The sequence below is a fragment of the Candoia aspera genome, chromosome 6 (assembly GCF_035149785.1).
Source record: "Candoia aspera isolate rCanAsp1 chromosome 6, rCanAsp1.hap2, whole genome shotgun sequence".
Lineage (NCBI taxonomy): Eukaryota > Metazoa > Chordata > Lepidosauria > Squamata > Boidae > Candoia > Candoia aspera.
In genome coordinates, this window is record NC_086158.1 from 50,402,264 (window position 1) to 50,424,636 (window position 22,373).

Consider the following 22,373-nt stretch of genomic DNA (forward strand, 5'->3'; position numbering starts at 1 on the left):
GGTAAAGATTCCACTGTGTTCAATGGCCACATAAAATCTCACAAAGTGTTTTAGGGCAGCAACTTTGGAGTGCAGTACTACAAATAGCAGTGAGAAGGTAAATGCTGTTGAGAGCCAGCATGGTGCAGTGGTTACAGTGCTGAACTAGGAGCATGGAGACCTAGGTTCTAAACCACTCACAACCATGGGAACTCACTGGGGACTTTGAGCCAGTCATTCTATGTCTGCCTTCCCATAATAGGGTTATGGGAAACACAAGTGGGAATGCTATGTACACCTCCTTGAGCTCCTGAATGACAGATGGGATGGAAAACTAATAAATGTAATGGAGCTTACTCTTCTAGCTGAACATGTAGAGCAACGATGTAAATATTGAATCCCAGGGCTGGAAGTGTTGGATATGGACATCTACCAGAGATCTCCAAAGGTGTCATCAGTCTGTATTTTTTGTTACAAAACAAAATTATTGCACATAGGACTGGAGCAAAATCATACTACCTACATTAAAATTAAATTAGACTTAAATCAGTTTTGTTCTGGAGCTACCCATTACTTTCTAGAGTGTGGTCCCTTAATGCCATTCAAGGTCTAAATGTGCCCTTGCCCTGGGCAAAGTTGTACATCCCTAATATCTAGGATTGTACTTCTGCTGATTGACTTATATGGCCTACCTTTAAAAAACCATAAGCAAAGAAGCTATTTTTTTAATTTTACAGGCAACACAATCACAGTAAGGGAGCTGCAGCCTTTTAGAAACAGCATTCCCACTGATGATATCATCTGAAAATACAGCTGGAACAAAAATGTATGTGCCCCACTAAAACTCTTATCAAAACAAAATTGTTTTATCTTCCCTGTGCTTGCTTCTACTTTCCCCACCAAGAGGAAACATAGGCCAGGAGAGTTGTGATGCTTTATCAGCACTGTTTGAGCTTGACGTACAAAATCTTAACACTTCAAATGGAATATTTCTTTAAAAGAATGAATTAAAAAATAATTCCTGCCTAATAGGAAATCGTATTTTACTGAAGTGTAAATAAAGTTTACAGATGAAAGAGACAATGGCATCAGGGACTCTTGGAAACATAGAATTAACATGAAAAACTGCCCCTGTCGTTTAAAATTTGGCTCAGAATAGTCTGTTTAAATAATACCATGATACTATTTTCCTAAATCCAGAGTATGGCTAGCATGTAACATACAGTATACAGTAACTGCAATCTTATATACAATAGCTCTTCTCCCGTTTATCTAAATTCCTGAAGATTTTCTTCTAATGAATAGCATTTCTAACCTTTCTTTCACCCATTTTTTTGCATTTGTTTTCCTATACTATTCTATCATCTAAGGTTACAATGTACCATTCTTTTACCCTCTTAAGATTACACAGGGACAAGCCAGCCTTTGACACTGAATAGCAGTACAGAATAGCAGGGAATGAATGTTCTTTGATATATTTCTCCAGATTGTATAAACTGGTCATACACATACATTATGCTTTTAAAACAACTTCAGTTTTAGGGGTTTATCTTAAAAATGTAACATATAGCATGACCTTAAAACAATGAAATTCTAAAACAGTCACCTCAGTCACTGCAATATATTTGTACTGAACCATCCAACCCTGTAAATTAAATTACTTGCATTAACTTAATTTAATTTAATGAAGAACCTATTTAATCATTGTTTTCTATAAAATGAATACATGTCCTGGTGGTGGCAGAAGACAGACTTCTCCTTCAATCTATTTATCTACTTAATACTTTTATCTCTTGTCATTTTTCTGCCACAGATCTTAGGTTCCAAAGTGCTCAGTTTTAGCAAGGTGATAGGTGGCATTATGTGACAGCAATGTCAAGATTAGGGATGGACAACTTATAGCCCCCTATTTATTTTTATTTATTTATACATTTATATGGCTGCCCAACTCAAACTATGTGACTCTGCATGGCATACAAAAGACAACAGCACCCTCCCCATAAATAATACAAAACAACAAAGCACATTGAAATATACTAAGCAATAAAATGGAGAACAGAATTAAACTCTTCTACAACTTCCCACTGGGGAGGCCACTCCACCTGACCCTGAAGCCAGAGGAACCACTATCATACGGTCTTGGGAAAGAGGTATAATACCACCTCCGCTTGTGCACGAAGCTTCCTCACATGGTCAGAATCAGCTCCTGGGGACATGACTCTGGTATAGTCAGGGAAATACATCCTTGTGCTCCTTAGCTCTCACCAGCATTGGAGTCCCCCATGATCAGTGTGTCAGTGCCAGTTTCCCAACCCACTATATTCAACAGGTTCACTGAAGGAGGCAGAATGAAATTAAAATCTCACCTTCACCCCTCAGCAGTTGTGGTTAAGATAGTTATTTTACCACTGCTAATAATTATCTCAGTTGACATAACTTTGGAGAAAGAAGGTTCTTGTTTATAAACACATATATATGTACTTATGTAAGTCTGGGTGAATATGGTCTCCAACCACCATTAGGTAATTCATGTGAGTCTTACAGATGAAAGGTTTGTCCATCTTGGTAAAAATAGTGTAGATGGAATTAGGTCTCACATTTTAGCCCATTTCCCACCCAAATCCCCTCAAAACAAAACAAATGTTGAAAATGTTGCCTGCCATTCTAGCGGGATGAAATCTGAAATTTCCAGCTATGCTCCCTGAGGCCCTTGGAGGACAAAACCATTAAAAGGTGTGACCATCCTAGTTGCAAGAAAGTTGCCGTCTCCACTTCAGCCTCATTGTCGGTTGCTCGTAAGTTTCTCAGGAAGGAAGCATTACCAACAAGAGCTGCTTAAGCTTAAAATGTTTTGGAATTAAGTTGCTTACAAGGGGATCATTTCATACTGTTAATACCCAGAAGAAAAATACAGTTTATGCAACTCCCTTAACTGTGTTTTTGAGCTATGATGTGCTTATATTCCCTCATCCCTTAGCCCACAAGAAATAAGTATTTACGATTATAAACCATATGCCAAGGCAGGTGAAATTTGTTTTTCTTCTGCCCTCATAAGACGAATATCCTATATTTTTAACTGCAAAAGAGCATTTTCTGTTTTTTGGTAAGTGACACTGATATATCCTGATGGCCTAAAATTGATGGAAGCCATATGGATGCAGTTTTCATACAGATTTTTGAAAATAAGCCTGGAACTATCCAGTTAACAGGCGGTTGATCTTGGTCTAGAACAAGAGTTTTCAACTTTTTCAGATTAGCACAGTGGGGAATTCATTTCTGATTTTTTAAACCATGTTTGTATGACAGCTACTTATGTACTTAGAAAAAAATACAGTGCATAAGCATCAGCTTCATGTGATTTTTTTGGATTCATTTATTTAAGGAATTTGTAACACTGCCCAACTCTTAGTTTATGATGCTGTGTGGCATACATCAATAAAAACAATCAAAGTCAACAAAAGATATAAAACCAAGATAATGAACTACATCACACATCGCTGAGGCTGCACATAACAGACACTCACTCTCCCAGCAGAATGGGCTCAATTACCATCCTGGCCCATTGCACATAAGAAAAGGCAGGGTGTACCTTATTTGGGCTTATGGAAGATTTTAGCATCAATGGATGGTTGACACAGCACACTAAGACAAAGAATGTTTTTCAGTTTGGTTTACCATGTAGTTGGGCCCAGGCACTGTAACTGGCAAACTGTGATTTATGCCGTAGTATGTTGTATGAACACGGACAACTATGATTTATTCAGTAAACCATGGTTAACAGGATGCATGTGTTTGAACATCTACGTTGCTGACTGGAAACCTCTTATGGACTTTTTGCATAAAACAGAAAAAAATGAATTTATGATTTATAGTTTTGAGGATTAGACAGGATAAATTATGGAAAGAATAAGTTGTAACCATAGAGTAAGAGGTACATTTATAACTGTACCTGTAACTGCTGTAATGAATATCAGAAGCTATTTTTGTATCTTTTTTTCTTTCTATTGTTTACTTTTTTTCCTTTCTTGCACTTTTAGCTTTCTTTTTCTTTTCTTTTTCTTACTTTATATTAGTTTGTATTCATTTTTATCTTCCTTCTTAAAAATATTTAATAAAAATGATATATACAAAGAAGGATGCATGAGCTTGAAGCATACTTGAAACAGCAGTGAGGCTGAGCACTTTGGAAACCAATTGCCTGGCCTGCTGTCATCTCGATTATAGGACTTGCAGTGCACATACATGAACATGCTGAAAATGCTTCCTAAATAAGAGGAAATATATCTGAAACTCTTGTTAAAATAATTCTAGCAGTTGTCTTTCAACATGTAGTAACATTTACTTATAATTTTTGGGAATCCCAATGATTCCATGCAGTCACTGAATGCTAGAACAGAAACAAAGGCAAAATACACTTGTATTCGGGGTTCTGCAATCCTAAGGAAACTTGGCAGTCATTAATTACTAAAATAAACAATTGCTCTTGACAATCATCTCTACACCTCCACTAATTCCCACTGGTTCTCTCAAGAAATTACAGTGTATTTTTATTTGTATTTATTTATTAAATTTATATCACCACCCATCTCCCCCAATGGGGGACTCTGGGCGGTTTACAATAAATAGCATTAAAACATAGCCAGATAAAAATTACATAAAAATATACATAAAAACAAACGCAAAATCCAAATGGAGATACCATGTATGTATGTATGTATGTATATTTTCTCTCCATGGCCGTGATAATAATATTGGGCTGGACAAGGCGGCTATACCTTGAACGACCAATGAAAGTGAGTTAGTGAGTTGTCCCTTTTATTTCCCTTTTCCTTATTCTCCCCACCCCCACTGCAATATTGAAAAGGTTGTAAGATTCTCAGAATAGAAGACTCTATAGCAATATGGTATATGGTTACAGAGATGGGCTAGATGTGCACCTTTAAGTCTGATCTCAGCATGGGACTCTTGGTGATTGGACCAGTTACTATCTCTCAATCTGATTTATTTTGATTTATCATTGTGGGGAAGTTATAGTTAGAGGAGAGATTATTGTTTATGCCCCCTTGAGCTCTTGGAAGAAAGAGGGGATATAAATATAATCAATAAACAAATAAATCTATCCACCTTGTAAAATACCAGGAATACTTGATGGTGCTAAACAAACAAATGACACCCAGTTACAATCATCGTCTCTGGAAACGCATTTAGCTGAAAACACATTGTAAAATTCTAGGTGCAATTGCTCTGCATGTGTGTATGTAAGTTTATATGCAGCTTTGAAGAGTTTTCCAAGACTCCAAGCAGTTCACATGTGGTGAGATCTCTCTGCTTGGTAGCCATACCTCTTCAAAGATCATGCCAGCAGAAAAGTGAAGCAACGGGGACAGAACTGACATGGGAAAGGATTGCAGCTGATGTCTTTGTAGGCTTGCTGATGATATCAAATTCCTGGAAGGTCTCCAGCTGGAACTGGTCAGTGATAATAATGCATAATCTCTTGGCTTGCTTGAAAATGTTGTGGGTAATTTTTTTCACAGCCACATTTCTAATTGTTGAAATATCTTAGCTTGCCAAAGTACCATGTTTTACTTTTACTAACAGCTTGGCTTACAAATCAACTTGTTTCTACTCTTGTCACTGGAAGCCTACTCACGTGAGGTCATCAGTTTGTGTTCCCAGGCATCTTTTGCTAAACACTGCTCACACACTGCACAAAAATGCTGTTTTCTTTATTTATACAACTGGAAAAGCCCAACAAAACTTCCTGGGAAAGCTCTGAGATCGCTGATATCATCCTAGGACACCTTGCACAGAATTCAGCCTACATGTGTGCATGTGTGTGCAGTTCTTTTAGAAAGATCTTGTTATAAACATGCATTATGAGTTCCTATGATTTATTCTGAGAAGTATGATGGTATCAAAGTTGCTATTGGCCCTTGATTTTTACTAGAATAGTCTGTCTCTAAAAGTGGCATGTTTAGAAACATCTCTGTTTATAAAGTAGTCAACCCATTTGCAGATGATGGCCAAACCATTTTGTACATGTTCCTCCATTTCCTAAAAGCACTAAAAAGCAGGGACACACTTTTTTAAAATAAAATGGTCAGAACACAGATTGTTTTGCCTTTATATCAACTTCTGGAAGGGCTATAGACTATTTTGTTTTGTTTAAAGGTGGCCATCAAGGCATTATGGCTTATCCAATAGGAATAAATGCCCCCTTTGCCATCCTTTGAAGCCACCTACACTAAGAGCCCTTTTGTTGGTAGTTGAATTTAAGTTTACCCATATGCGCATATATGCATATAGCCACAAACAAATCAGAAAGCATATCGTCCTTGAGCTCACTGTCTCTCCCCTTCCTCTTCCACACTGTCCTGCTTCTTTGGGTTATTTCAGTTTGTATATTTGAATCATATTCCTGTTACTCAGTCTTAGAGTAAGGGAAGCAAGTCAGAGATGTATACATTATTATTCATTCTGGGTTGTTGTTTTCCTCTCTCTCTCTCCTTCCCCCAAGTTTTGTGTGAGATGTGTGTAACTTTGCATGCTTCTAGAAATAGGCTAACAGAAAACCTAGCATATTTATGAAGCATGTGAGTGTCCCTTTACCTATTCAATGACCAGGAATATTTTCTATAGAATAAATGTCAAGTGGAAAGATTCAAAACCCTCTTCCTCATTTTGCCATGCTTTGAGCCATTTTATCCTAGTTGTGTTCACTTCCAGAATGAGACTGGGAGAACATGGCTTAAATAAGATTCGTCATACCTTAAAGAGTACTTGGGTTTGTACCACACACCAGGTTAACATGTGGTTGAAACATTTGTGATACAGTATATGATGCAAACACAAGCAACTGCGTTAATTCAATTTACTATGGGTTCACATGCTGTGTGAACAGACCTACTAAGCTTTGGAATATAACCTGTGTTGTTCTTGGGCTCTTAGGAAAAAAAATAGCCACATTCCAAAGATCAATGCTGTTCTCAATTACATATATATTCACTGCCGTTTGGTTTGAAGGGTATATTTCAATATAATGAGATGGCCTTTATACTATTTTTTTTTTATTTACATCAAACATGCTTCTGGTCCCTTTAGCAAACATTAAGCTTATTTTTAAAAGGTTACATTGTTAAAAATAAGTTTGCATTTCTTATCAATTATCATTTTGTTGCCTTATCTTCAAAGAGCTATCCCTGAGGTTGGCATTTTATAGAATAGTAAATCCTATCCTGAGAAACTTAGAACACTTAGTCCTGTACTCTTCATACATAAGGAAATCTATGTGCACATTAATTGCTCAGAACCTGCTCTATACTATGTTGTTCTTTTCCTGTTTATATCACACCAGGACAAGGGTAAGTAACCAAGGGTCCAGGGCTTCAGGAAGCTCCCACAGCTCTTCTTTATGGAGCCTGGAGCCATCCCTAACTACAGTTGCCACAAAGTGGTGTTACAGGTGAGATAAGAAACTTACAGAAAATGAAGCGTAAGACTTAAATAACATTAGTTGGTGTGTGTGTGAGAAAAACCTTACTCTATCCATATTGTATTATCAATTTTATCACTGCAGCTTTTATCTACCCAGCAAATGTAAAGAGCAGCCATCAACTATCCGAAGTGTGTGTGTCCTCCTACTCCAGCGCCTGGTGCTTCAACGTGATGCCAATATGCATGAAGACACTTCCTTTCTAACCATCATGCTCCACGCCTCATCTGATTGCATTTTTTAAATAAGATACTTTCCATTATTTTTTTAAAAATGATAATGATGATGCAAAAAGAAGAGACAGTTGCAACCATCAGCTTTATTTCCAGGAATGCTTCTGAGTCTCACAAAGACCTCAGTGGAAGGCATTCTTCGAAACCCCACCTCCCCAGAAAAAAATGACAAGGTAAACTGTGGATTAGAAGATGTCTTTTTGGGGAGCTAGAAGGAAGGCAAGTATGCTTTTCCAGTTTGCCTTCTGGTAAATGGATTATTTGGGATTTTCTGCACCCATGGCAGCCATCTTGTGAAAGGAACCATGATATGTTTTCAGAAGTTCCAATTCAAAAGCATTGGTTACCTTTGCTTCAGCACAGGCATTATTAATTCATCATGAAACATCAGAATGCCATTTCATTCATACATAGTTATACTATTTCCTTCCTGGTTTAATTTTTTTATTTATTTAAAGAATTTCAAAGCTCTTTAATAGAACATTTACTCAAAATGCTGAATTTGTGAACTTATTAGGGAATGTGGTCTAAATAATTTTAGCTTTGTAGCTTATGAATAAAAAGAGGAGCATGCAAACAGAGAGATTATTTCATATCCACCTATTAATTAGAAAATAAAGCTTGATTTTATGATCAGGATAAAGAGTAATTAAATGTTCTTCACTGCCAAGGAGCATCATATATTGCACCATTGTATTTCTTCAATCACTCTAGAAGGGAACATTCAGGAAAAAATAACTTGCATATTATAACTTTAATTTTAGAACTAAATGTTTATATTAAGCAGTATGCAACTAAAAATGTACTACCACGTTATTGCCGTTCCAAAATTTTCCTGTCTTGCAAAAAGTAAACAATATTGCACTTTCTGTATACTGCAAAAAATATTTAATATTATTTCACAATGTAAGTTCACATCACACATTTTGTAGATAGTAGCAGGGTGGAACATCACATCTCAGAAACACTAAGAGAAGGCTAGACAAATATATTACCATGATATCTACTTAATAGTGTAATAGAAGTTAAGAAGACAGACATGTAAAATATGAAGCATTAGAAAACCCACCCAGATACAGGTTTGAAACCAGCTATTTTTACTATCATTGTATCAGGAGGAACAGTTTCTTTCCTCATATCCTACATACAGTAGTAGCTTTATACTATAAATGGTTTCCTTGCTAGAGGGAGGTAATGGGGTGGTGCCAATACTCCTTCATTTTTATATTCAGTCAATAACATTTTGGAGAACCCAACAAAAGCGTTTTATTGTCTGTTGATCAATACGCAATCCTATAGATACCTGATCAATACAAGATCCCACTGAGTTGAATGAGGTATGCTCTCAGATAAGCACGGACACCAGAATCTAGTCAGTTTCTAATCAATGCTACATTACCTCAGGGATTAGCAAGATGTGGCCCACCATCACCCAAAATCATTCAGCTCACAGTTCCAAAAAGAGATATATTCACCTGGCCAGCAAGACCTCTTACCTCCTCACCCCCGCTACATCAACCTGTCCCACCTGGTCAGGCGGAGAGGGCATGCTACGGATCCTGTCCGTGAGGGATTGCCAATTGGCAGGGTCCAGGAGGAAGGCCTTCTCTGCCATGGCCCCTGCCCTTTGGAATAATTTACCCCCAGAGGTGAAGCAGGCCCCCATTCTCCCAGCCTTCAGAAAGAGAGTTAAGACCTGGCTATGCCACCTCGCTTGGGGCAAGGCAGGGATAGTCATTTGTGGAAGTGGCTGGCACCATGATGCGGCCCTGGTAAATCTAATTAAGACCATCTTGGACTTCATATTTTGTATTTTATAGCTTATATTTTTATATTTATCCATATATTTATAATGAATTCTTATTCTTTATTCATAGTAAACCACCAAGAGTTGTCATTGCACGAGATGGGCAGTATAGAAATTAAATAAATAAATAAGAGGAAGAGAGCACTCATTGCCTACACATGCAAGCATTTTGGTAATGGTTTCACCAGTCATCTCAGCATGGATGGAGCAACAGGTCCTTTAAAAATGGTGGTGGTTGTCTGGCCTCTAGTCCCTACAAAGGAGGTTGCTGACCCCTGGATTAACTATTAAAAGCAAACTAACCAGCTTCATTTAACCAGCTTCATTTTACCAGCTTAAGAAGCAAATGAACAGGGAACTCTTGCTTCTCCCTGCTTCCCCTGTTCTTTGCTCAGTTAACTCCTTACTCAAAACTCCCCTCCACATGAACTCCACATGGACATTGCAATCACCACCACGCTTCAAGATATTGTGAAAATCACCTGGTTGCAAAAATGCCACCTTACAATATCACAATTAGCAGTCTTCTACTAAAAATGCCTTCACAGTGGGGTAACTCCCATCTAGAACAATGGATGGATGGATATCTTCATTTGCATGTGGAGCAATAGTTTCGTTTTGTTACTGCAGGAGCTGTAGCAGCTTTTAGGGTTAGAACACTGTTTCAGACCCATTTTTGAACAGCTTGAGGGAGAACTAATTGGCTCATAGTGTTCACTGCCTGTTTTTAGCATTTTGAAGCTGAGAAGTCAAAGGTAGCTTTAAACTGCTCTGTGAAATATTACGAAGGTGGAATCAGAGTGAAACTTACATTGCATAGAATGCTCTAAAAGCATGGAATAGCTAAGAGTTTTAGGTGGAATTGTTACTCCTGCCTCCAACATCTGTTGCCTGAGGTAGCTGCCACAATCTGCCTTATATGGTAAGGCTCACTTGGTAAATTTGCCTTGATTTCTAAACATAAACTCCAGTTCTAAATTCATTTCAGCTCTATTAACTAAAGCTGAATTCAGCTGTAGCCAAGTCCAGTAGTGGCTAACATTTTGGAAAATATTCTAGATGTTAAGTCCTTATTACAAAATAATTTTTCTAGTCATACAACAGCTTATATGAACTTTCAGTCCCTCTGAGTAGGCAGCTTATCTCAAGTTTCTTTTGCCTCACCACATTTTCCACAAATATATTTGGCCTATACCAAGTATCACATGGTACCTAAAAAAAGGCCATGCTGCTATCCTTCCCTCTGTACCCACCCCTAAAAAAGAAAACGAAGCTCAGAATGCTCATGCTATACAAACTCTGGAATATTATGTTCATCCGATTTAGCCTGATTGTTTCTGTTCTCAATGCCCACCTATTTCTTTCCCTTTCTCATGTGGCTGCAGAAGAGGGTGTGAAACCAGAATTACAGAGACATAGTATCTAGAGAGAGACCACAGTCTGAGGTCCCTCTAGGACTCTGTATTTGCTGTGGATAGGAAAAGATTAACATGACTGACTGAATTTATTTAGCTCCAAATAAACTCAGAGCTGTTTAGGGTCCAAGTAACCCTATTAAGGATAACTGGCTGGATCACTAAACTAAGGTGCTTGCCTGATTCACTCCCATCCCACTTCAGCATCTCACATAAACAACTGAATTAGGAAGTCTGAGAAACTTTGAAGCTCAGTCGGTTCCTAGTTTGAAGGAAACGCTACAACCAATTTAGTTGATGAGGCTGAAATCAACTAAAGGGCAGAAACATGTGCAAAAGCAAACTCAAAGTGGGACAAAGCTTGTTAAAAGTAGAGCCTAATGTGGGCTTTGTTGCCTACAGCTGAAGACAGGCAGAACTCCAAGGTCATTGGATTATAAAGTGCCTATTCCAGCATCTTTTATTTACTTATATGGTGACAGTCCTTATGTTTGTATTATTAACTTCTAGACTCTTCAGCTAGTAAAGCATTACTGAAACCATACCCTGGCCTTTTGAATTTATTCTCATACCAGTATTCAGTCATGTATGAATTGTATTTTAACAACAGAGCAAGTCTGAGCCACCAAAGCAGGACAAATATGGGGAAAGGAAATTACCTAATCCTGAACCTTTTGCTTGTAGGATCAGTGGGCAGCATTTGTTTGTTTATAACATTTTTATATTGTTCCCCATTCTTGGAGTGATTTATAATTAAAAGGTACTAGCCAGGTACCTCACGCTACCTTCTGTTTCCATATATGCCTTGCATTGCTTTCCATATTTTTGTTTCATAGTATGGCTTTTGTAATTTCTGTCAATAAGTTTTAATTCAGTCAAGTAGCTAGGAATGTAATTATATAAGTTACTGTTTTATATCTTCTCTCTAGATCTCAATCTTCATCAATACTCAAACTTTCTTGATCTATAACAATGTCAACTTTGTCATAATTTCTATAATGACTGTCTACTCCTTACATGGCAACATTAATTTTCCTAGCTTCCACTTTTCTCAATATCTACATTAGAATTAACTGGAAATACTATACAGTATGCTTAGTGTAACGCGGTGGTGCTGCGGGTGGCAACCGCTGAGCTGCTGAGCTTGCCGATCGGAAGGTTGGTGGTTCGAATCCGCATGGCGGGGTGAGCTCCCATTGCTAGTCCCAGCTCCTGCCAACCTAGCAGTTCGAAAACATGCCAATGTGAGTAGATTAATAGGTACCGCTTCGGCGGGCAGGTAACGGAGTTCCATTTAGTCATGCTGGCCACATGACCACGGAAGTGTCTATGGACAAACTCTTCGGCTTTGAAATGGAGATGAGCACCGCCCCCTAGAGTCGGACACGACTGGACTTAATGTCAAGGGAAACCTTTACCTTTACTTATGCTTAATGTATTTATGAGTTATGGCAGTTGTTCCATTTTGTAACATCAGTATATGGGAAAGAATTTTGTTTCACCTATTTCTCATTAGATATAATTGTCTCCCACTTTGATGAAGCAATGCATACATCTAATATGTGTATGTCATTGTCTGTAAAAATGTTTCTTCCTGAATCCATCTTAACACATGTGTATTGTTGTATATATGGGAATGCTGAACACATGGTAAAGGTTCTAGAGAGAAATTTCCTTACCTATAGAACAGATAAACATACAGTTTGCTGTTTTGGTATAAAACTGAAAAAGTGTGGCATTAATTCTAATTCTGATGGTCTAATTCTTTCATTGGTTTAGCCAATCTATGATACAGTCCTAATCAATTAAGCAATAATCCATTCCCTTTCCCCTTTTTCTTTTAAACAACCTTCTGTCCATTCTCTGTCTAAGGGATTTTTACCCTAGTAAAAACTGTTGAGGGCTATACTTCAACAGCAGAACATAAGCAGAAGATGCTAAGTCTGTTCACCTCCACGTTTCACACAGAAACATCCCACAAGAGAATAAAGAAGAAAAGACAAGACAAGCTCTGTGCCTATTTGCAGAAAGAGTAGTTGCTAACAAATGACTGTAACAGACAAAACAAACCCACAAACTATGAGGCAACCTCCATGCTCACAAATAATCAGTACCTGAGGCTGAAACCAAGTTGCCAGCTCAGCTCAGACACATCAAAGCACTTGATGACGTTTATATTAGCACAATATTGCAAACTGCTTTCCAGAACACAATCCTGCTTTGCTAACTATGAGCAGCTTCCTTTCTCATGGACACATGGTTGTAAAGAGGAAGCAACATAAACATGGCTATTGACCAAAAACCAGCCTACATGCTGTGTAACAGCCAGCTGTTTCCACCAAAGGCAACCTATACATGTGAGTAACAGGAATCATTACTGAACTGTATTACACATTTACCTATAAGAAATGCAATTTTTAGATTGCAAATAGCATCAAAGAATCCGAGATTCTAGGAATTATGTTACACATTGCTCCCATATCAGTTCTATTAGGAGGTTAGTCTGAAAACGACAGAGAAAAGAAAACATTTTCAGAGAACAAAGAGTCTCCTGATTAGAGCAGCATACAAAGCTGAGTTAGTAAGTAAATAAATAAATAAACACTTTAACCTGCCAGATTTTTTTTAAAAATCCCTTGCTAATGCAATCAATGTTCCTAAATTTAACATGCTTTTGTATGAACAAAAGCTGACTGGACACAGAATAGGCATTCTCATAGAGAATGAACTATTCACATACATTATTATGTATTAGAGAAAGGAAATGAGCTGAGAACAGAAAGATGGAATATGTCATCAATAGATAAGAATATATTTAACATACAGAGATCATCAAGTACAGGATTTAGGAAAAATTCCAACTTGGTTTTCTAAGGGGTAAAAATATATTTCTCTATGCTGGATAGAAATCCCATCAGAAGTGCTAGGATCCATAGAAACATGCCACCGGGGTAAGTATTTCACAAGTTAGGATCCACATTGTTCTTTAGCAGGCAACCTTTTTGCATATAGCCTCCATATTTTAGCCCTTCCTTCAATTTGGTTTCATATTCTTGAAGTATGTAAGAGCAAACTCATTCCCAGCCCAATAAAATGCATGAATAAACCAAAATACCCAGAAAAACACAGTTCAAAAACACATGAAGATCACATTCACATGGCTATTCCATCATCCATTCACATGAATCCTCTGGAGCAGATTTGGCTTGGAGTGGTGATTATAGGTACTACAAGGCAGGCTGATCCCCATGTGCTTCAGAGCATCTTTTAGGAATCAAACCTGAAGTACTGCACTGTCCACCTACAGGGTTTTCTCTTCCTTGCATGAGAGTGATCAACGAACAGAACTCCACACACAGATCTTTGGATGAAATCTAATTAAGTATTTTGCTACATAAGGAAAAAGACATGTCCCAAGGAGATCACGAAGTAAGATTTGAACAAAAAAGTCAGAGAGTTGAGGAGAAGCATAGGATAAACATCTACAAATGGAATTACACATATTTAGGCTTGCTTAAGTTTGGTGACATCTCCTGCATTTCCTGGTATATTATAATTAAGTATAGATATTAGGTGGGTCTTGGTGATTCACATTCACAAATATTTAAGCATGTTCCTCCCCATATGCTCCCAAATATCTAAGATAAAGTAAGAGATAAGGATGAGCAGTCACATACTTAATGTGACCTTTGTGCAGCATTCACCTTGAATAGAAATGCCACAGGAGAGGTATGGCTTTTTTTTTCTCCCCAAAGCCAATAAAAACAAAAAGCTTTCCACATTGGAACAGAGATACTCAAAAAACATCAAAGAAAGCACATGAAAAAAGCCTGAAGCAAACGTCATAACAGCAGCTGGATTCACTAAACCATCACTAATGTAGAGAAATGAAGAAAAGGCGTACATCCATGTGCATTTGGTCTGATTCTATATATGAATTTTTAACATTTTGGTCAATATATATTTCTAAGATCATCTTTAATGAACCCAGTCAACCAAAATCAATCTGATATATCAAGCAACCTGGTAGAAGTTTGAGAAATCAAACATCCTCCAAGCAGTTTGAATGTAAAGAAGAGAATCAGAAGTGCTAATTAAATTGTAGCAGCATTAATCATCTTATGTAGAAATATTTCTCAGCTCAGAAGTTCTAAGATTTCTATTGTTTAACCCCATTTCTATAATCATAAGTCTAACTATCCGCATATCCATAAAATCAAGATAATTTTTTTACCACAGAAGGTAATTTTTACAAGTTTTTACATAAGAAAATGTACAAAGATGGTTGTAGTTTTGTACTCAATTGCCCCTTGAAACTACCAACATTAAATCAAGAAAACTAACAAAGGGGTTGTCATGAAATTGAAAGAAAACATACATATCTAATTTACTTGTGTCCTATTAAGGACAGACAAGCTTGTTTATTTTTCAAAGGTAAAATACTTGTTTAGGACACAAGAATCTCACCTTTACAACCACAATGCTTTTAAAAAATTCAAAAAGCACAAAGCAAAATTAAGTTACCCAGCCACACTTCAATATAACACTGTTTTGTTTGAAATGGCCACTGTTTATATTTAATACTTAGTGCCATTGCTTAAGACTAACTCTCACTGCAAGTTCATGCTCTTTCCATATGTGATGTGATTTGAGAAGAACTGAGATCACCATCCAGCCAATGAATTATAAAGAATCATATCTTGTCTATAATACAGAATAAACCAAGTTTGCAGAGGAATAGCTATATTAGTCTGTTGCAGAAAAACCAACCAAAGACCTTGTGGCACCTTAAGTTTAACCAGTCATCTTAAGCAGAGTATCTGGGTTATTGATTTCCAAACCAGTGTAAGCCTAGTATCCAACCCCACAGTCTGTGGATTTTTTTCAGATGGGCATGTGCCATCATCTTATCTATCTTCTAACTCTGAAATTTCCTTCACCTTGGCCAGATTGGATGTGCTACCCTCTGCAGTCCTGTGGGGTCATTTTAAAAACATCCCTCTACAACAGCTATGGGGACAGCTCCATGGAGTCCCTGAGCCACATGCTCCTCTGTTGATCTCTTTAACGGGCATCTTGGATTACATTCATCCATCCCTTTTTAAAGACACAACCTGGCATAGAAACAATAATTATTTTTTGCTTCTTCTACCTGACCAGGACCAGCATCTTCCCAGGTTGCCCAATTCTGTGCCTCTATTTGTTCTATTTGTCTCACTTACGACTAAAGATTAGTGCTAATCTTGGTGATCACCACTGTTACTGTATTTGTATTGTATTAATATTATGGTTATGGTGTTTTACTGTATTTTATGCTACTTTTTACTTCTAGCTCTAATTTTAAGTGTAGTGTTTTCTGGCCTAAATGCCATAATAGAAGTTTGTTGTTGTTGTTGTCATGCATTATGGCATAAGCTTTACTATAACCATCTTCATCAGCCATATGAAACATTGTGGTCTGTAAGTCTGTGTATAAACACTGAGGATTAGAAAGGAATTAGAAAGGAAGATCAGTGGGAAGGAAATGCTCAATGTGGAGACAGTGATACTCATACAATGGCCATTCACAAAATAGTCATTGATGATGGCTAAATTAATGAATAACAGAACTTGCTTTTTCCATTTAGTAAAATCTGCAAGGCTAATCTGAATATCCTTCCAAGACTTATACAATCTTATGTGTGTTATTCCAAATGTAACTAGCAGTCCATAAACTTGGCCCAATTTCCCCCACCCCCAGCCCATATATTGAGCCTACAACATTTAGAATGCTCTGATCAGCATCATCTACCACCACACAGACACCAGAATTCTGGAAATTACAGTTCAAGTGCTATGTTAAGAGAGTAGCCTCTCCACCCAATCTATAAAAGAACTGAAATACTTGAAATACTTCTACAGCTGAATACAACAGCCCTTTGATCTCCAGCGTTCATTTCTATGGCTGAGTTGCATTTTGTTTTATATATGCAGAACATGTTATGATTTCTATTCCGGGGTAACAAGTCTAAACAAGTGACATTGATTTTAATGGTTTAAAGGAGGGGCACACAACAAAAACTAAGTGGGATGGGGATGAAAAAGTAGGGATGCCCAGGACAAAAACTAGATCCGATGTAATTTAATTCAGTTTAACCTTATTATCAAATACAAATTCTTAATGTGATTTCTCCCATATACTTCTGTCACATATCAGTTACAATTCAGCAGCTTTTTGAGGGATTCTGGTCACACCCAAAGCTTTTGGGGGAGGGGGATATAGCTTTTGAGTGCCCATTATGTAGCTCTAATTTAAAGGGGGATGAAAAATGTAAACATATGATCAGTTAATGGCTAGCTATTACTTATGACTACCAAATAAAACCTCTATATCATTATTTTTATGGTCTTACATTTCAACAAAGTCTCCTTGACACCAGCAACTTAAAACCCAAGAGAACATTCACACTTTGCAATGTGAGCGAGCTTCACCCTAGCAGTACCTACGCTCATGTCCTGGCTTGCCCTCCGCTGCTTACTGATCAAGCTGGCTCAGCTAAAGTGAATTTAGGTTAATGCATCATATTGCTCTAGATCTCCATGAGAAAGTTGGGCAATGTCATTTAGCTACTACAGAGTGACAGAAAAACTAGGATATTCACTTTGGAAAATGACAGAAATTATACTCTTAAAGCAGTGTTTCTCAACCTTGGCCACTTTAAGATATGTGGACTTCAACTCCCAGAATTCCCCATGCTGGCTGGAGAATTCTGGGAGTTGAAATCCACACACCTTAAAGTGGCCAAGGTTGAGAAATACTGCCTTAAAGCATACTTCAAGAGAAAATGCCTTTTTGATTGCTGATTTGTGAGGCTGAAGTAATTGTCCAGGCAAATGTACACTGAATTCCAGAAGAACAGATTTACAAAAAATGTTTCACAGAGAACGAAGGGGACCTAGGGGCCTTTTACCAAATGCACCCTGGGGTCACAACAATGAAGCTGGGTGAAATAAATTGGTTTGAAAAGTGCAAGATGTGCTTCATGTGGTTCTATAGCAAGAGCAATTAATGGTCCATCTGACCAGAGGGCTACACTCTTGTGACTAAATGAAGTGGACTAAATGAAGTGGCCCTGCCAATGATAAGAGTCATGGATGCAGAAGGTTTAGGCAACTGCTACACCATCCAGCCATACCAGTTCCTAGCATCCTCAGCAGAAATACTGTAGCAAAGGATTATTTCATACAGCTTCCAATTCCAATTGTAAGTGACACCACAAGGGGTCTCATTTTACATTTATACCCATTTGGCATGTTTTTCTGATCCCATTGGAGTGGCTTTACCTCACCTGTTCCATACAAGTTTATGGTGTCCAGTTCACAAGCTCTCTCATCACACAGAACCGTACTCCAGAGAAATGACTGCACGGTTAGTGGCAACTGCCCACAAAAGTCCCTTTGCTGACCTCTTTGCCTTGCACAAAGGTGCTGGTAAGGCGAGTTTGCAAAGGGGAAGGACCAGATACCAAGTACACCCTCTCCCACCTGCCTCCCTTCTCAAATTATCTATCTGGCTCACTGTCATAATAAATCCGATGACCACTTCGGCAAAAGGCATTTTTCCCCGTTGGCAGGACCCACAGTGTTTTGTACATCAAGGCCTCACTGCAAACATTATTCGTCCTATACTCACATAGTGCTTGGAAGGATTTCTCCTTTTTTCCACGTCCACCACATTAGCATCCAGTACAGTGTAAGACAGCATCTTCGTCCCCAGGAAAACCAGGAAACGCAAACACAGTCCAGATGTATCCTTGTATTATGATGACTGTGCTTATTCTTTGGCTCCTCAGCACTCAAGGAGGATTTCCTAGGAAAACAGAGCCTCCTCTCCCCCACCCCCGCTTTCTTTTCCCTTGTCTGCACAAAACTGACAAGCAAAGCACCTCCAATTTAGCTTTACCGAAGGGCCTACTGGATACTTATTTTCTTTTTTAAAAAATCGTGCGGGAAACGACCAAACAGTGAACGGCGCGGTCGTACTCCAGCTCGCCCGGTAAGCGCGGGCACGCACACGCGCTTCAAACTCTTCTCCCTCCTGCGGAGGAAAATTCGAATTGCCTTCAGTCACTTCCAGTATTCGATCCCGGTGGAAGGGAACTCTTCTTGCCCAGACCGCATTGGAGTGGACGGACGGCGGGGAGGAGTTCAGCTCTGGGAAAGGATCAAGTTCTGCACGCCCGCTACACAGATGTGGCATGCGGCGTCGCGTGTGTGGGTGCGGATGTGTGTCTCGTTCGCTCTCTTTGCCTACCTACCTCCTTCCCCTCCCCTCCCCCCCTCGCGCCCTACACCGGAGTGAGTGAGTCGCCGTAGTGCAGTTATCCTCGGCCCGGCTCCTTGTCTGACAGTGGCTGATCTTTGGCAATGCTCCCTGCTGGTGTTGCTTGTGCCGCCGGGGGGAAAAGGAAGGAAGCAGGCAGGCCAGCAGAAGGTACGGCGGGACTGGTTTGGATGGAGAGGCGAGCGGGTGCGCTGCTCCCTTTCCCAGCTCTCTTCCCGACTCCCGCAGCCCTAGTCTTCGCGGCGAGCCGAACAAGGCGAGGGGCTGGAGGAGGGGCTGGCTGAGCAGGAGGCCCGGCTGTTTGCCGACGGAGGAGGAGGAGGAGAGGACGGCGCTGTCTTCCCCCGGACAGGAGCTCGGAACGGGGAGGGGGCGATCACCATTCCACGCCCAAAGCCCGAGGGACGCTGAGACGGGCGGTCGGCAAAGCTTCGGCGAGGACAGGCGGGGAAAGCAGCAGGCGTTTCTCTGCTCTCCTGTCCCCACTCCGCCCCTCCCTCAAGCTGCCAGGCAACACGGGAAAAAAGTGAGGCGGCTGCTCTGTAGCAGAAAAGGGGAGAGGGGCCGGAATCGCCCTGATTCTCGATCTGTGCCATTTGGAAGAAACCCACCTTGAATGCTCCGTTTTCCCTACTCCGCGCTCTCCAAAGTGCATAAGAAGCCAAGAGGTTTCAGGTGTAAACCAGGGATTGCACTAAAGGGGCGCAGAAGAGTAACGGCGATCATCAGCCTGAATAACTTCTCGCAAATCCACCTCGAAAACACCCCCCTCCTTCCCCCTCGTAATGAATTTATCCATCCCGGTATCCTAAATGCCCTGAGGTGCATGTAGGCAATATACCTAGGCTCTGAACTTAAAAGTCTCTGTGGCAGTCTGCTTCAGACAAGGAGGCAGGCCAGATGCTACTTTCAAAAAGTACTCCAAACATAGCTGGTTTTGATGACGGAGGCTGCTGTTCATGCTGTGGAGTGCCAGCCTAGTCTTCTACTCCAAAGTAATGGTCCCAGGAAGCAGAAAGCAGATGGAATCTCCAAATACATACTTTGGAGGTTTGCCCATGACACAGGGAACCCCAGAACCACAAGCTACCAGGTGCCAAAAAGTTGGGTGATACATTCCAATGACCATAAGCCATTTATTTTAGTAAGGGATGGGGAATCTGTAGCTCTGCAGATGTTGCTGAATTAAAATGCCCAACATCCTGCAAGCTAGCTAGGTCTGGAGGGAGTTGAAGTTCAGCAACATCTGGTGGACCAGTGTTTTTCCAGCCCAGTGTAAATGCTGCAGCATGGGCCAAACTTACTTATAAGAGATTCTCTAAAATCAGCAATGAAAAGGGTTTAATTTAACCAGCAGCCTTCTCATCAGTTTGCAGCAGAAAATGAGATGGGAAGCAGGTCCCTTTCATCAACTCTTCTCTGTGAAGCTCGTCCTCTCCCTAAGCTACATGCAGCCAGTCATTATCTAAGAGGGACTTTAAGTTTAAGCCTGGATGCCTGAGCTTGTGCTTTTCTGCCCATCCCATTCTTTTTTCCCTTTCATGTTATATTTTTTAGATCTTGTGGCCAGGGACTGTTTGGTTGGTTTGTTTTTCTTTCCACTGACTGTGTAAACCTTTCAGTGGGCCTTGTTGGCTGAAGAATGAGATAAAGATACTTCATATAAATCGGTGAATTAAAAGTTCAACAGAATTAATACAATTCTATTACAAATAACCTCCATAGTTTATTCCAGTTAAACACCCCCCTCAGTTTAAATGCCAACAGCAAGAATAAACAAGCCTTTGCCTGCTGGCTGAAAGACAAGAAAACAGGGAATTCCAATGCCTGGATGCAGCCACCAAGAACTTTTCTTATGCTCCCACTGAATATACCTCTGAAGGTCTACTCAGAAGCTGCTAGTTTCCTAGCAGGTAGGTGCTACTTGCAGCACTCGGAGCCGCTGATTTACTAGCATTAGCGCCTTGTTACCTCTGCAGTATTAAAAGACAGATCATGCCTTGCTATTGTTCAACACACATCCACAACTCACCAATTTTTGCCCTGTATGTACCATTTATGGGCATTTGGTACTTCCATTATCTCTGGAAATGCCTTGTAAATAAAACATTCAAGTTGGTGCTAATCAGACAAGCCTAAAGATTCTGCCACAAAACAGAGAGTTCCCTGCTTAATTTTCGACTCTTGTCTGTAGGTGTGGAAGAGAGCAGGGTGCAAGAGTTACGTATTACAAGAACTTTTGCAATATATAAACTCCAACGTATGTCTGCATCCACAGAGAAATTTCAGACTGGCGCTTGAGGGAGCCCTTCTACATTTGCAAATAAAATACAACCATTGTGGTTGCTGCAAGAAGTCCCTTGCAGCATCAGTATTGTGTATTGTGCACAAAAGTTTTGCAAAAGGAACAACTTTGCAAGGAACTGTGGAACAGCTTTTCACCATGCAGTAGGAAAACTTATTTGGCACATTGTAAACAAGAATATATAGCTAGCAGCAATTATATCATCTGTGCAGTATTTTCCTTGGGGGATAAGCTATTGTGTGATCTACCTCAGTGAAAGCCCACTGGGCTTCAAGATATATTTGCTGTACTAAAGGAATCTAGACCTTCTTAGAGAAAACGCAGTAAAGACAACTATACAAAGAATTAAAATTTAATATCCACTGCTATGCAGAAAAATTTGTCAACATTTAAGAAAATATTCTATACTTTACTTAATTGACAATACTGTCTTAGGGCATTTCTTCCACCACTGAGTTAAAATGCTATTCAACCATCCTAGAGATGGCATTAAACTGGGCTGACACAAATTTGCTATTCCTGTTTCTAAACCATATCATATCCTGTCTCATTGTTTCTGGGTCAAGTCATAGTCCCGATCTGTGAGTATGCCACTCATTACAGGCAAGATGGTTGTTTTTCCTCTTCTGGCTTCACTGCCATCTCCTTTCAGCATGTCACCAGCCAGTAGGTAAATCTTCCACCAATCAGGGCACTGCACAGGAATGGGGAAGATCTGCCTTCAAGACTGTTTGGATGTCTCTAGGCTATTCTGTCTGTCCCTCTCATGGTTCAAGTGAGCATCTCCTAAGATAAAAAGTGGTGACATAAACATAT

The 22,373-nt window shown here is 39.5% G+C and overlaps 1 protein-coding gene across 1 annotated transcript in view; it reads right to left on the minus strand.

The window, feature by feature from the left end:
* Positions 1-18,976, minus strand: part of SH3PXD2A (SH3 and PX domains 2A) — a 259,549-nt gene extending 240,573 nt beyond the window's left edge. Inside the window, exon 1 of the mRNA XM_063307115.1 lies at positions 18,602-18,976. Within this exon, the coding sequence (XP_063163185.1) occupies positions 18,602-18,673 (72 nt within the window). The 5' untranslated portion in view covers positions 18,674-18,976. The remainder of the gene's footprint in view (positions 1-18,601) is intronic.
* Positions 18,977-22,373: the final 3,397 nt, after the last annotated feature.